The following is a 16,373-nucleotide window of genomic DNA, read 5'->3' as shown; positions in this document are numbered from 1 at the left end:
CAGTGCTTACCTCTAGAGAGAGGCCTGGGGAGGAGGATGAAGAAGGTTATCAGAATAAATGTTCTTTTTTTTTTTAATGTACTTTCTAAATGAAATACATTTGTCTATCATTGGACATTTAAAAATTCAGAAAATACTTAAGAATCCATACAGAATAAATCAAAATGATAGCAATAATGCTCTTGAACCTAGTTTTGCTTCTGGATTCAAAAAAGGAAGACTTTAATCCACAGATGGTCATTCCAGAGCACCTGAATTCACTACTCCTAAAGAGAAAAGTGGTGTCAAGAAAAATGCTCCAGTATTATAATTTGATGGGAAGACTTGAGAAGCATGAATTTCCAATGCATATCAGTTATTTTAGAGTAGGCAGGTTTAACACATATTTTATGCACAACTAGGATTTAACCTGATACAAGAATCCACACTGTCAAGTTTCTAGACATTTTTGACTCCTCCAACAGGTGGCACAAGGCAAGGATATCTTCCGAAGGGAGATCCTGATTTGTGTTATCTTTATCTTTTCTGAATGCCTATCACTGATCACACTTTTTAACCACTCTCCTAGCACTTCCATTTCTGTCATTTAAACTAACTTACTCACATGTTTTCATTCCCTATTTTATTGACACTCATTGAATATGGATGCCACATCATAGTCAAGATTGTATTTTTTGCTCTAGAATGCAGATTTGTTGAACTAATTTGCAATTAATGAATACTTTTAAATCATGTTTCTCATTTCTATACACATAATTAACCAGCATATAAAGGTGATCACTTTGATTTGCAAAATACCCAAGTCCATCTTAAAGTCTTCTTTCCCCATTTAACACCAAGAAGCATCCTGGTCCTATTAACAGAAGAAGAATGTAAAGGAAATACCAAATTCTTGTCCTGTGTAGTTTTGTGCTGATTGAGGAATAAAATTTGATGAAAACTGGTAAATATATGTTTGACACACATGCCAACAGAAAACATTTAAGACTGACATAGTAAAACTGAGTAAAGTTAAGTGACACTTAACATTAATTACACTGAAATGAATATCAGCTAAGTTTAAACATGAATTATTCCATATGTAGAGTTAAATGGTTATATAATTAGCATATTATTTTTAAGAGTTACTTTTTTCACAACATAATGGGTATATATGTGTGTGTATATTTAGAAAGTTTGTGTATACACATGCATTCATACAAACATGCACATATACAAACACATAGACATTTACTTCACTCAGCCACTAAAATAAAATATAAATACAGTTCCCTCTATGCCATCCTGAGTCCTATACTAAGGAACATGGTGGAAAATGCCCACTTAAGAAAGGAAAGTAATGGTAATTTTGCCTCAAAAAAAAAAAGTCTAGAAAGTATCCCAAATGGTACACAAAATCTCTAAAAGAATTGATACATACTGTCATTGCATAGTTGCTAAAGGCTTAAAATAAGATTAAATTATATTATTGAAATGGTTGACCAAAACACAAACTGCAATAGCATATGTTCTCTTTTTATTGGCTCAAAGTATCCAAACATTTGTTTCTAAAGCTCTATGTTACACATTTAAAACTTTGATATCATTTCTTACTTATTGCTCTGCTCATGTTCGGTGCTTTTTCAAACAGAAAAGTTTCCCTGCTACATGACACTAATGTAAAGGTGCAGAACTGTGAGCTTTGGTCTCAATTCACCAGATTAATATTCACAGCAAAAGAAAGATTCAGAGAATTCAAGGAAACACATGCCTGTGTTTACAATAACAACGACAACAAAAACCAAACAAACAAAATAAAACAAAACTAGAGACCAAGGGCACATTCACCAATACATAGTTAAAAATGGTTAATTTAAAGGCTATGACACATATTTACCACAGCTGCATATCGTCTACTTTCTTTTAATGAAAACACTAAACACACATGGATGGTTCTAAATGGCAAACTAAGCATGCTTTTAAATTTGGCACCAATACTGTCAAAGAGTACACATGCCTGACTTACCAAGAGATGCAGAAATGTAAACCTGAGTTGATAATGTTCTTAAAACAAAGTTAGTATGCACAAAAGAGAGAGCAGGCTTGTCTTGCTCCTTTGTCTCTTTCGGGACACTGCCTTTGCAGGTTATCATGGAGTCAACGTGTACATATGACATCTAGCAGACCACAAGCTGATGAGCCCACAGCAGCACCATTTCAATGCTGCACATGCTTAGACGTACATCCTTAGGCAGAATGGCTGGGGCAGGTGCGCTCCAGAGTTAAATGTTTGAGGATGATATATTTCTGGTGGCTAAACTCATCATTTAACTACCATTAAATGATACTGCAAGAACTGACACTGAAACCTGTCACTAATTTCTAAATATGCTACTTATACTAGCAGCCGACACAAAAAAAAAATCACTCTAAAGAGCAAGAAAAAAACAAAGGGAAACATTTTGATGGATTTTTCTTACCTTAAATTCATAAAATATTCATTACCACTCATACCTACCTCCCAGTGCCCATTATTAATGCCAAAAGGTCTAAATACATTTGAAAAATGTATTTTGCAAATGTTATTCACACTGTTATTCATATAGATGATATTAAGAAGAAATAAAATAATGTTATTCATATAGACGCACTGTTATTCATATAGATGATATTAAGAAGAAATAAAATAATGTAATACCTTTACTTTTACCTATGGATTTGATGAAATGGTTCCATGAAGAAAGGATTTCCATACAAAAAGAATAAAGAGGAGAGAAACAACAGTAAGAATTATGAATATATGTATATGCACTACTCTTCGAAAATTAAATATACAAGAAGGTATAAATAGGATTTGAAAACAAATGGAGATACAATCAGTACATGTTGAGAAATCTGCCTTTTTGAGGCAATACATGCAAAGAAATTAGGAAGCCCATGCTCACTTTAAAAGACTACACAAAAGGAGATACACAATGCTTGTAGGTAGAAAAAGTATTGATTTTGTAGAACACTATACTCAGCATTCGAGAAGCCAGAAGCCAAAGATGTCTGCATGTTCCCAAACTGACATGCATGGGTGAACAATGGACTCTTTTTGGTGCAGTACATTAAACCAAATATCTTTTTTCATATGTTAATTTATGATGGTTCTCGGTTTTTCTTTACTATAACTACCTTTAACTGCATATGCTGATAAACGTATGGAAACTTTCAATTACAAGTTCTTATGTCTCATTTATTTGCAGATATTATAGTGCAAAGAATAAAGGTAAGTAAAATCAAAAGAGCAAACCAATATCAAACCAACAAATAAAGGGGAGAAAAACACATGAAAAAATGTGAACAAAAATTACGTATTTAATTTGCAGCCAGATAATTTGCAAGCATTTGCCCATCCTTTGCAGTGATGGTTTGAAAGCAGCTACAGAACAAGAAAACACTGAAAGCAGAGTGGAAAAGGAACAGAGCCCATACCTTGGTCGCCCATCATCAGGTGCGCCAGACCTTGAAGGGAAACAAGAGCACAGTCAGCAATAAACAAGGGAGCATGGGAAGGCAGGGTTGTCACAGTGACAAAAATGTTCAGTGACAGACATCTTGTTTCCTATGAGACATGTCTGTATCACAGAGGCAAATCAAAAAGCATTCTTTCAACTCCTGGTTGGAATGCTTTGGGGCAAAGAGTTATAGAACTGCAATTTAAACACTTGCATATGCTGCACCGTGTATTTCTTCTATGTATCAGTTGCAACATTCAAGAGTATAAGAGCATGACTTAAAATACAACCAATCCCTTAAATATTGCATCTGCCCTTCGTGCCCTTTGATGAGACTGTATTGAACACTGCCCCCACAGGGCTTGCCATTCTTTGGTGATGAAATTATATTTTAAAAAACCCAAAGGAATACCTGAAACATGGGCTGGGTCTGATCTTTTTCCCCTCATCAAAAAATGAGAAGTTTCATAATTAAATGAAAAAAAAAAAAAACACATCCTTAGTCACACTGAAATGATAATGCAGAAATGTCTCCTTGTCTGACACATGTAGCAATTGAATAAGCTTGTTCAAATACAAAAAAGATCATCAGACATGCAGGTGTAAAGTCTGAATTTACTACAGAATAATGTTTTTAAGAAACAGTGGATCACCTTTAAATAGGGTTAAGTAATTTCCCATGGAGAACAAAATTATTCAGCATTTTACTTAAGCATTACTTAAATACTAAACTATGAGTTAACATGAGTATATTTAAGATATAATTTCATCAAGGAAGTTTTCTGAAAGAATATTGAATTCCCTTTATTTGAATTATTTTTTAACTCTTGCTTGACAATTTCAGATTGAAGATCACCCCTTTTCTAAAGAATACTAGTAATGTTCTTTAAAAAAAAATTTCACTGTCCAAGAAGATACGTTTTACTTTTCAGCATTAATTCCTAGTTCTTTATTCTAAATTCAGAAATTAAGTTACTCTTCAATCCCTGTATAGTTCAAGAATATGGGATAATGTCAAAGAAATATAGCATACGTACAAATTTAATAAAATGTGTATTTCATTTCCCACTGTTAGTTCAAATATATTTGAGACTTTGAGCTACATAACATTGTATATTACTTGCATCAGTATTGAAATAATCTGTATCATTTTCTTAAAAATTTAAGGGGTATTTAAACATTCCTGTGGGGCAGATACATTAAAATCATCATATAATCACAATATAAAAATTATTTAACATAGTAGTTTAAAGTTTCTGAAATCTAGCTTCTTTTGTATTTTCTAAGTGATTTTAACCACTCCCCCCCCCAAAAAAATCATACAATCAGTTTAAAAGGTTTATGATCTGTTGGTGACTCATGATATCTTATATGCTTAAGAATAGTGGCTTATCTGTCCAGGTTATATAATTTTTCATTTAATTTCACTTTAAATATTATTATACATATTTCCTAATAATTATAACTTTTTTGTAAACTATCGATAAATCAGGGAAATATCTCTGTACAAGATATAACTTTTAGATTCCTCAATGGTTTTTAATACCACCTTAGTGAGAATGGAAATTTTTAAATCTCAAAAGCATTAACACTGTTCATGCTATACTTTCTACCTCTAAGGGAGCTAGACTATATTGCCAAAGTGGAGTTATAAATAGGGATGTTAAAAATTATGACTGAATAAACTTTATTACAATAGTTTATGAGCCTATACTCTGAAAATCTTGTCAAAATTTTTCATGGGATGAGTGTGTGTAAGGACAGAGGCATTCATGCTTATTAAGGTGATTTTAAAGCTCCTTGGAATGCAACTGGATTTAAAGAGAAAAGAACAGAAACATGGAACATTTTACAGGATGGTTAAGGAAATGCAAAAGAAGTCAGAAAGATACTTTAAAAAACCTTTTTGATCTCAAATAACATGCACAATTATAAATGAGACTGATTTTGAAAGATGTCAGTCAGACCTGCAGGGTAATATCTTTTCCAAGTACATACTCACATGCTATTTAAATTATAGTATAGAAAAAAAAAGCCATATGCAGATGCAACACATGGAAAAATAGTCACTAATGATTTCTTTTAAAGTTCTAATCTATTTTACTTAAATAATGAAACAGAAATGTTTAGCAACTAAGCAACTGAAAGAATCCATGAAAGAATCACAAATAATATGTTGAAACCTGTTACTGATCAACTTTGTATTATCATGAATTGCTCTTTGAGACACCAAATCTCAGTAACTTTAATGGCTATTTATCTGTAACATTAGATGGGGACTCTTTTTCTAGGGAATCCACCATTGTGTAGAAATGAACATTATAAATGGCTATATTTCAAAACATTGTAACAAAATAAAATGTGCTAAACACTTTCTTCTGATAGAGATACTAGTAAGTTGTTTATGCAAGAACTGTTAATGCTGTGATTATGTAAGTTGATAGGACATCAACTTCCGTTTCACAATTCTTTGTTCTTCCTAGTTCTTTTTGTATTTTTATCCTTTACATATTTCTTTGGCAGCACATGGACTAATGCATTTAAGTTCTTCAAAGGTAAGAATGTTGAAATATGAAACTAACACAACATGGAAAATCAACTATATTTTGATAAAAATCCTAAAACAAATTTTTAAAGAATGTTGAAATATGTTTTAGTTTGTTGGATTCTACAGGAAAAATGTGTAACTTTCTCAAAACTCCTTGATAGAGATAACTTTAGAAAACCTTAAACAAATACCATAATTTTATTTAACAGACACAGAATATTACAAATATACTTACCAGTAATCACGCTGGAGTGCTGTATGCTTTCATTTCCACTGGCCAATGGCTTATTTTTAATCTAAACTTATGTATCTTAATTACAGTCAGTACTTTATTTTGTGTTCTTTTTATAAATCAAATCGTTTGAAACTAGACCAATGGGCTAGAGATGATGTAATGCTCAACATTTCTGAAAGAAATCATTTTGACCAAGAAAAAAAAAAATGGAGAAAGAATCATGCACTGTGTTCAGAAACTGCAAAGAAATATTTCCTCATTTAAAATAAAAGAAGCAGGATTGTGTCATTTTTCCATGCAGAACACTGAAATAAGTATTCTAAGGTTCATATGGGATGCTGAAGTCCATCAAAGGCTGGAGTTAAGGTTGAAGGAATTTCATATACTTGGGGCTGATGGAGTTCAGAGTGTGTGTGTTCTATATGAAAAATGATACACAATCCAGAAATCAGCAAATACTCAGAAAGAAGTTCAACTTACCTTCTACATTCGAGATGTACTCTATTAATACTAAAAAATAAAAGGCAAATGAAAGTTGGAAAATAAAGTATAAAGCACCCACCTTCCACATTGTTGTCTTCTGAAAGCACATGACAAGGAGGGAGAGAAAAGGAAAAACATTCATTAAGCAGCATGCAGACTGGACCTTGCCTTTGCATGTCTTTTTCATGCAAGGCACCAAACACATCATGCAAGTGCTCCATCGCTCCCATTCAAAGGGGAAAACACAATCACGGGAAAGCAGGTTCCCTCCCATTGGCAGCATTTAAAGAATATGAGATGAAATTTCAGTAATACTGCTGTGTACTGAGCAAGGAGTGTTCAAAAGTCTTTCACTGCCCTGGGTAAAGCAAACATAACTCTTACATGTTGCTGGCATGGTTGCCCTAGGCAAATATTCTTACAGCTTTTCTTAAAATAACAATTCTAAAAGATTCTATTTCTAAATTCTGATTTGGACTTACTTGGACAAAAGAAAGTTCATTGCAAATAGCCATGACATTTCACTTAAAGGTATGCCTGTTCTACCAACTACGTAATCGATTTACTATCATGGCCTTTAAATATTTCTAATACTTCAATTTCTTTCCTTAAAAAAACACAACATAAATTTATGCACCTAAAATCTATCATTTATTTAGTTTGTTTATGGTGTGTTCATATTTTATCACAGATGACGATGGCTTATTATAATTTTTTAAATGCTAACTTTCAAAAATGTTAAGTAGAAAGAGTAATGACTACAAGAGCAGTCCATTTGGCAGCTGTCCTTTAGGCAAAGTTTATCATGATTTACTCACTTTGTGCTTCTGTTTAGGGTGTGAATATGAATGTAGTTAAGATAATGATAATATTGGGTGAACTTTCCCTTATATTTCCATATATCTACACAATATTTACATATTTTTATATATTTATTTAAGTATATTTCTATATATGTATATACAAACACAGACATATATACAATCAGATTTTGTATGTCTTTCCTACACATAATCAATGTAAGGGTATGGAATTTAAAATATTATTAGTATCTATTAGGCAATTCAAGTACTATTTGAGACACTGGGCTTGGTATCAGGTAAGAAATGGAAGGAAAAGCTGTTTTACAGCACTAGGGTGAGAGCAAGGTTTCAATACTTATCAAAATGTTTTCAACAGTAAAGTATATCCATACAATTTCTTGTCTCATTCTTGTATTTCATTTAATTAGCTGTATTTTTTTTTAGCTGTATTTTTTAAACTGCCCATTTGATGAAAGGTGTTTATAAAAAACAAAACAACAGCAAATGTAGTAACTTGAAAGAAAAACAACTGTGAATGCACCATTTCATAAGGTTCAACAAATAGCTTTTTTAATGGTTAAAGTTACTAATGAATTAAGAATCATCAATTTTGTTTAAAATATATTAGGTGGAAACTGAAATATCAACACAGGTACACTTATTGATATGGCCTTACATAATAGAAAATTGTTAGTGGATAAATGTGGACAACAACATCTATACAAAATACTTGGTTTGCCAGAGTTCATTTTTAAAGAAATAAAAAATGATTGAAATATTTGGTATGTGATATTCATTTCCTGTTTCATTCAGGCTTCCAATCTACCAAATAAGGAATTAGAATTTGTTACTTTTCAATGGCAACTTGGACATGACATGGACACAAATAGTAAAGTTTCATTTTATTGCTTTATATTGGAAATCCTACAAAGATATAGATTTTAATGTTATATACTTTGGTTTTTACAATGACATCCTTTGAAATTCTATTTCCCACCTAAGATGCTCATTTTTCAATAAGTTTATTAAATATGTAGAGTAAAACAACAAAATCAGGGAATTTAGAGGAGAGTCCTTTGGCAAATATGGTCATGAGCAGTACAGTCCCAGAAAAGGGTTTTGGTAAAGTGCTGCATGAAAATCTAATAGGGAAAAGAAAGTGAAAAACAAGTCAACAAAATAAAACAGGACAAGTCTTGACACAAATGTTATAAATGTCCTTAGTAGGATATTAGGAAAGGAAGGTGCACTAATAGAATCAAGGTCATTGACTTAGTTCCCTGAAAATGAGTTCTCTTTTCACTGTTAACTAAGGCACGGAGCCACAGGCAATACCACTGATCCCGCCCGGTCATCCAGCATTTCTCTGAGTTATTCATACAGAGAACCAGCTTAACTAAAGGAAATCCTTCTATGCAAATCCAAGTCATGCCCAAAGTGTAATCAAATCCTGACTTGACCATGTTCAGCAAAATGGTCTTCTCCGAAGACTCAGATTCTTTTAAAGAAGTACTAGAGTGAAAGAAAGGGTAATATATTAACTCCTATTTAAAAAATTTTAAAAAAAGAAGAAAAAAGAAGAAGAAAACTGGCTTAGAACAAACTCTCCTTGAGTTTCTATATATTTTCAGATTCAATCATAGGATAAAAAAAACTTCTCTTTATTTGTTTCATTCTATTCTACCCCTTTGGTAAGCATTTGTTGGCTTTAGTTGATTTAAAACCTGTTAACCTAGAGATGACCTCTATGTTATTTCAGAATTTGGAAGTAGCTATAAATGGCAGAAGCTCTAGCATTTACAATCATTCTCTATGTATTTTTCTTTTTTTCTTTCCTTCCTACTTGGTTTTTGGACTAAACAAAGAATCAAGTTTAAAAATAATAATTTTTCTCATCACACCAACTTTTGCTTTCTCTTTGCAATCAAATACTATTTTGGTTTTGAGCAGCCACAGAGAGAGGTGCTGAAATTGGCATGCCCCAGGGTAAAGGTAAATCAGTATATTTTGCTTTAGTGTAAGGTAGAAAGTAGTCCATCCAGCCTTACCTGCATACATTGTCAAGTTAGGGAAAAGCTCTTGGTTTGCAGAAAACCCTGGCTTCTTAATTCTGCTGACCTAATCCTGCTGTGTACATGAAGTGAGTCTCTTAGTAATCAACTTTACTATGATCACCATGCCACCTATAAAGATCACACTCTTTTTCTTTTGATTGTGAAAATAATAAATATAAAACCATGAAAAAGATAATTTAAATCTTATTTTTCTTTCAGATAAGACATACTTCCCTCACAGAGACAGAAATCAAGCACTAGAATATCAGTCATGTTATGAATGATATTTGTGTGCTGACATTGAGGGAAGCTGCAGACTATTAAATTGTACGTTTTAAAATTACTTCAAAAGAGCATCTTCACAAATGTTTTTCCTTTGGCCCCCAGCTTATAAGAATGCAAGGACGATAACTTTATTATGACAGTGTTCTTTGCACATAATCTTAATCACATACTACTAGGAAAAGAGAAATGAACAAGGACAAAATGTTCTTGTTTCAATGTAAAGAAAATCAGAAATTTAATCATGACAAGTGAATAAAGTTTGGAATAAAATGTCACAATTAACTCCTTTTTGTATAATCAGTGTTTAAGCTTAGAAATATTAAAGACTTCATCTAAATGCACATGCAGTAGTCAACTTACATGCTACATTTTACATTAAAAACTGGCCAGAAGTCTCCTGCCCCTACTTGGGCTTTCTCCGTTTCAGCTTTCTTCCTTCTCTGCTAGTTGCCTGTGACTGGCTCCCTTCATTTTCTTTCACTCCCTCTCTCCTCCATCAGAACTGCCACTATCGCAGGCAGCTTCCCACCCAGATCTATGCCCTCCACAGTGGGCTACGTTCCAAAACCGGTGGCCGGTGCTAGCCAGCAAAAGGAGGAATTCAGAATACAATTTTATTTCCTTTTTAAACATACCTTGAGCTTGCTAGTGTCTATCCTCGTCTTTCTAGCCCCTCACATTACTTTTGAAGATTTCACCCCTCATTTGGAGGACCAAATGCCAGTAGAGCAGGGTCTGGTTCCCATGGTGGCACAGGATGGAGTTTTGTTTTATTTTTCTTTTGGTGTTAACAGTGAAAGCCTTTAGAAAACCTCAATAATCTGGGAATGCTTCAAGGACTGGAAAATGGAGGAAATCACTGGTTCTTTGGATCTGGGCAGCAGTCAGCTGGAGGAAGACAAAAGCCAGCCAGAACCAAGAGGAGGTGCAAACAGAAAATGAAGCAGAAAGGTGCACTATGGAGGCTTAAGGAAGGAAAGAGACAGCCTGGGCAGGAATCCGGCTAGTTTCAAAAATGCTTTTTAACAGGTGGGCTCAGCAACTTATTTCAAATTCACCTAAATGACACTCCCACTCAGCCTGCTGGAATCTCGATCCTAGGGCATGAGGGGAGTCAACTAGAGAAGCTAATTTTTCTTCTCTCTTTTCACTGTTCAGGAGTGATAAGAAGGGTATCTCTAACCAACTTGAAGCAGCAGAGATGTTCCTGGCATCACACTTAGAACTATAAAACCATTCTCCCTAGGAACATTATGGGCAACATCTGACTATACTTTTGGTACAATACAATGATTCAAGTATATCATGGAATTAATGAGTCCTTTGTGAAGTGGTCTGAGTCTACTTTGCCTTACAGTGTTGTTTCCATGGGAAATGTGACATGAGTTTCAACCAATTTATTCAAATAACTTTTGAGATTATACTTTCATAAGCTGGAGACTCCCTATGTTTCTGCTTCACACAGTAGGTACCAATTTTGTTACAAAGAACTTGTGGTATTCGATTCAAAATGCTCCATCTTGTTAATGGAGGAAGAAAGTAAGAAAGGGAAAGAAGGAAGAAAGAAGGAAGTCTAATTATATGGCAGATTCTTCTGGTGTTTAAGCTGTTCAATGGTCCTAATGGAATTTAACAGTTATTAGTCAACATATTAAAGTATATATTAAATAGCACGCATAAACTATATTGCATACAATTTCAAATTTTCTTTTCATGAGGGACTATTACAAGGATTTTATTTTGCTTTTATAGCCTCAATTCTTCCCTACATCTAACCCTTGAGAGTTAACATTTCTATATTCATATCAATAGCTGGACTTAGGGAAAGACCACTTCATTTAACAGTGACCATGAACAGAGCATAGTCTACACTGTGTGTGTTCATTTTTATTGTTTTATTGCTTACTAAGAAATGAACATTTCCTAGTACAGAATTGACAGATAACAGTGAACAGGGTGTTACCATGTACTTTCCCACCCAAGCTCAATCATTGCTACACAAACTCTCCAAAGAAAGCTGGTTTTGGTGAGTAGTGCTTCCTTATTAAGAGTCCAAAGTCACCACATTTTAGGAAGTAGAGGAGGAAAGCTCTTGGTTTGGAGTTGAGAAAATAAATTTAAATACACCCCTACCTACCTACCCAACATATCACCCCTTCTAGTGGGTGTGCCAGTACTCAGATGGGACTTTTCTTACGAGCAAATAAACAGGTAACATCCTCTGGCTTGTGTGGTACCAGCAGAGAATACTCCACAATGTGTCCTAGGTTCTCCAACATTAAATAGACAGTAGGTGAATTCTGCTGAAGGACACCAATGGCCCTTCATTTGAGAGAACTGTCTAACATATGCTCGATGTGTACAGTTTTTTCACAAATCATTTTATTACAGAGATGTTTCAAATAAACTTTCAAACACTTCTGATTTTACTCATTTATACTTAGGTTCTCAAACGAATCTATTTAATTTCTCTGAGAAATAAAAACAAACATTTTGTCATTAAATTAAGGGGACGTTGCACAAAAATATGACTAAACCATACTGTAAGAAAAAGTCCTAAATTTAGTTTAACAAATTAGATTTTTATAAATTGAATAGAAAATGGTTCGTATGATATAAAACTGACCTGTCATTTATAAATGCATTATTATATTTAAGGAAAAATAAAATTTTATTTCAAAATAAATAATTCATGTTATCTTTAATCCATTAGGACCTTTGCACATTTAACAAATAGTCCAGAAGAAAAATGCAATAAATATTAAAAGAATATTTCAGTTTTTCAAAACTTTTTCATTTTCTTTAGTGTTTAAAACTCAAGATATTTGCATATTTTATAATTTATGGCTAATTTAATTTTAAAGTTTTATAGAAATCACTGAAAATAATTTTAAGGGGAATTAACTGGGTTTTTTTTTTTTCCTAAATGAATCAGATAGTATGTTAAAATTTTCCAGGAATCTCTCAGAGTTGACTAAAATGCTACCTACAATGAACCAAATATCTAGTAATCTTTTCAAATGTAGGACATTTGAATAGGAGGAAGACTGTTGAAAAGAATTCTTCTGCTTCTCCGAAGACTGAAAGCACTTAGTCCAATAGTACCTGGGGTTGAAACATATAAAATTATTGTTTTCAGATCAAAATTGGTTAAATACCAACAATTTAATATGGTTAAATCTAATATTTGTAAGTTGGTGGTTTCTCTACAAACTGTGCTATTCTCTGCTTATTAATATATAATGTAGGACTATCAGGTTAAGCCAAAACATTAATGCATTCCTTAGAATCAATCAGTGGAAAGCAGAAAATAATCAGAGCAAATGCAATTTTTATAAAATGTTTTATAAAATGTTATGAAGATCTCAAGTAACTTCTTCTAAATGCTCAAGAGAAATAAGAATAAAAAATAATATACTAACTCTTGGGTAGGGCTTACCACTTTAAATGTACTTTCATAAACATTATCCTATATAATCTTTATATTATCTCACTGTGGTTGGGTGACTTGCCCAAGATACCCAAATAAAAAATAGAAGATTCCAAGAGTATACAGAAAGTATGTTTTAAGGCTCCTTGTGCAAGTTTGCGTAGATCTCAAAAAAAATTTTTTTTCTTTTGAATTTTATTTATTTTTTATACAGCAGGTTCTTATTAGTTATCTATTTTATACATATTAGTGTATATATGTCAATTCCCAAAAAATTTGTTTTAAAAAGAAAATAGACATGAAGAATTTGGACAACATACGGTAATGCTGAAGTGTCTAGTAAGGTGGTGCTATGTTGCTGGAACTATTATCAAAATATATTTATTATTGTCACATTTTTTAAAGTAATACAATAAAGAAGTATGAAGGCTGTACTCATTATTTCTTTGATCCTGTTACAAGAAGGCAGAAATATTTAGGGAAAATATTTCTTTCTTAATTGCATTTACGTGTTAACTCTATAAAGTCAAAAAATGTAACACTGTTTAATTTCCTTTATTGAAGAAAAAAAAAAGGTCCCAACACTCTTCTTCCCTGTACTATGAGAATGAATTATTTTCCAGAAAAAATAAAAAAACACGTTTATAAAATCTTTGCCCTATTATAATAGCAAAGAACAGGTGTGTTTACCCATGGGCATTCTAACCACTAGAAATAAAATGGAGAATTATTCCATAATTTCTTGCTGCCTTTAAAATTTAAAGGAAAGTGTTCATTTCATTCACAGCACATAAAATTTGTCTTCCCTTTTATAATATCTGAAACAAAAGAAGACTTTCATTCCAAGTCAAATATTTTGGAGGGTTAGGCAATATAATACGAATTTGCCGCATATAGTGTATCTGCCTTTTCGTTTTACTTATAAAATGCGAATGTGATAAAAATATTACTTTCACTCCTTTTACATACATGCTGTATAGTAAATCTCCTCGGAACTAAGCAGCAAGTTCTAATCTTTTCAAATTTGAAAAAATAGACAAGAAGAAAGAAAAACTAAATACATTGTCCAGTCTCCTATTTTCCTTTAAAAAATAAAGTTTTATGTTACAGGCTAAGAATAAAATAGTTTGTTCATAGGTACAACCAATTCTATATCACTGAAAATTTCATATATAGAGATGTTTGGGCTAATGTCTAGTACTTAAGTAGACCCATATGAATGCAAGTCCATGTTGAAGAGGGGACCATAAGCTTGAATAATCTATCCTTTATCTGTTGATTTACTGATCCATAAAATTAAATCACTACAAATACAAGCTTTTAAGGTAGCCTTGTAATTCCCCATCTTATCTTGTCCTGAAATGGATATTTGCTGCTTAAGAAAGCACTCTGAAAGATAAACATTTTTTGGACTCTTGTAGAGCATATTTAAATGTTAATTCCATCATTCAAAACAGTTTGTTTTATTTTTTTAAATGGAATAATATGAATATGATATAACATTATTTCTTGACATTTGTACAAACTGCTTTCTGATTGCTGGAACACAGACTTTTTTTTGTTTTTTTTTTTGACCCAAATGGCTTCCAAGATAAAGACTTAATTTTCAAAATAATCTCATCAAGTTATAATTCATAATATATTGCTTCCAAATGTGTAGCAATACAATGCTATTATGACCACTTCAAATCATAAGCTCCATCCTAAACATCAATACTTTTCTCAATATTCCCCATTAGGTCATTTAATATTATTGTCACAGATTTTATCTGTAAGTCTATGACAATGTTTTTTACATAATAGTTTAATAACAACAGCGTTTTTCAAATTAGTAAAAAGCATCCTCTATCACACAGTCTCATACAATGAATTCTCTTACATTACATGTCAAAGACTTCTCTTCCTATAAAATAGGCTTCCTATTGAGTACTATACTATAGGAAAATAAACTGAATGGGCAAATAAAAGGACCAACATTTCTGTAACACTGAAATACGGCAGAGACAAGGAATAAAAAAGGATAAAAGAAGCAGCTCAGACCTCTAGTTAATTCTATAAAAGTCCAAGATCTTGTCAAGGGGCTATTACTTGATAACAAATGCACCATTAAGTAGGCAAATAAAAACTATGAGTAGGAAGAATGGAAAAATAACCCTGAACATGGAAGCATTAATTGTGACATAGTAAAAAAAAAAAGGAGGTGGCAAAAACATCTAAGAGATGAAACAATGGGTTAAAGAGTTTCATATAAAGAATGAAAAAGGTGAAGAACAAAAATTTAGAGTGGATCTGCCGACTCTATTTTCAGTATTTAAAGAATGTAGGCCTGATCATAAAATTAAACATCATTCATTTTATTATAGAAATGTACTCTTATTTATGATTGGTTTGTGACATTCAATCTCCATTTTTACATGGTAAAGAAAATGAGTCAATGTAAGAATGGAAACAGAAATATATTTATAGCCTCGATATCTTAATAACATTTAATCTAGATATCTCAATGAGCTGTTGTCTGGTAAATAAATAAAGTATTGAAAAGGATAGATGATTTCCAAAGGGTACTGAGGTCATCTGACATCTAAGTCCAGCCTCTGGCATTAGAATGGCTTGAAAGGGATAATCCAATATAACCGGATACTTATTTATCTTATTTCAAAGAAGAAAATATATGTTTCTAAACCAGAATAGCATCCTGACTCAGTACTTTTTATGGACTGAATGTTTGTGTATCCCAAAAATTCGTATGTTGAAACCGTACTTCTCAGTATGATGATATTAGGAGGTGGGGCCTTTGGGAGATAATTAGGATTATATAAGGTTATAGGAGTGAAGCCTTCATGAATGGAATCAGTGCCCTTGTAAAAGTCATGAGAGAGCTTGCTTCCCCTCTCTACTCTCCACCATGTGAAAATTCACCAAAAAGTCAGCAGTCTTCAACCTGAAAGCAGACTCTCACCAGAACCTGATCATGCTGGCACACTGATATTGGACTTCCAGCCTCCAGAACAGTAAGAAATAAAATTTCTGTTTTTTATAAGCCACCCAGTCTATGG

The 16,373-nt window shown here is 32.6% G+C and overlaps 1 protein-coding gene across 21 annotated transcripts in view; it reads right to left on the bottom strand.

Moving 5' to 3' along the window:
• NRXN1 (neurexin 1) overlaps positions 1–16,373 on the bottom strand; it is a 1,120,109-nt gene that overhangs the window by 1,010,011 nt on the left and 93,725 nt on the right. For 12 of the 21 annotated variants that reach the window (XM_082427614.1, XM_082427616.1, XM_082427619.1 and 9 more), the window contains 2 exons: positions 6,825–6,842; positions 3,457–3,486 (listed from right to left, as the gene is read on the bottom strand). The exons of 7 other annotated variants lie outside the window; for them this stretch is intronic. In XM_082427614.1, the coding sequence (XP_082283740.1) occupies positions 3,457–3,486; positions 6,825–6,842 (48 nt within the window). The remainder of the gene's footprint in view (positions 1–3,456; positions 3,487–6,824; positions 6,843–16,373) is intronic. 2 more of the 21 variants (XM_082427621.1, XM_082427632.1) reach the window with 1 other exon arrangement.

The sequence above is a fragment of the Balaenoptera physalus genome (assembly GCF_965194825.1).
Source record: "Balaenoptera physalus genome assembly, chromosome: 15".
Taxonomy (NCBI): domain Eukaryota; kingdom Metazoa; phylum Chordata; class Mammalia; order Artiodactyla; family Balaenopteridae; genus Balaenoptera; species Balaenoptera physalus.
This window is presented reverse-complemented; position numbering and strand designations above follow the sequence as displayed.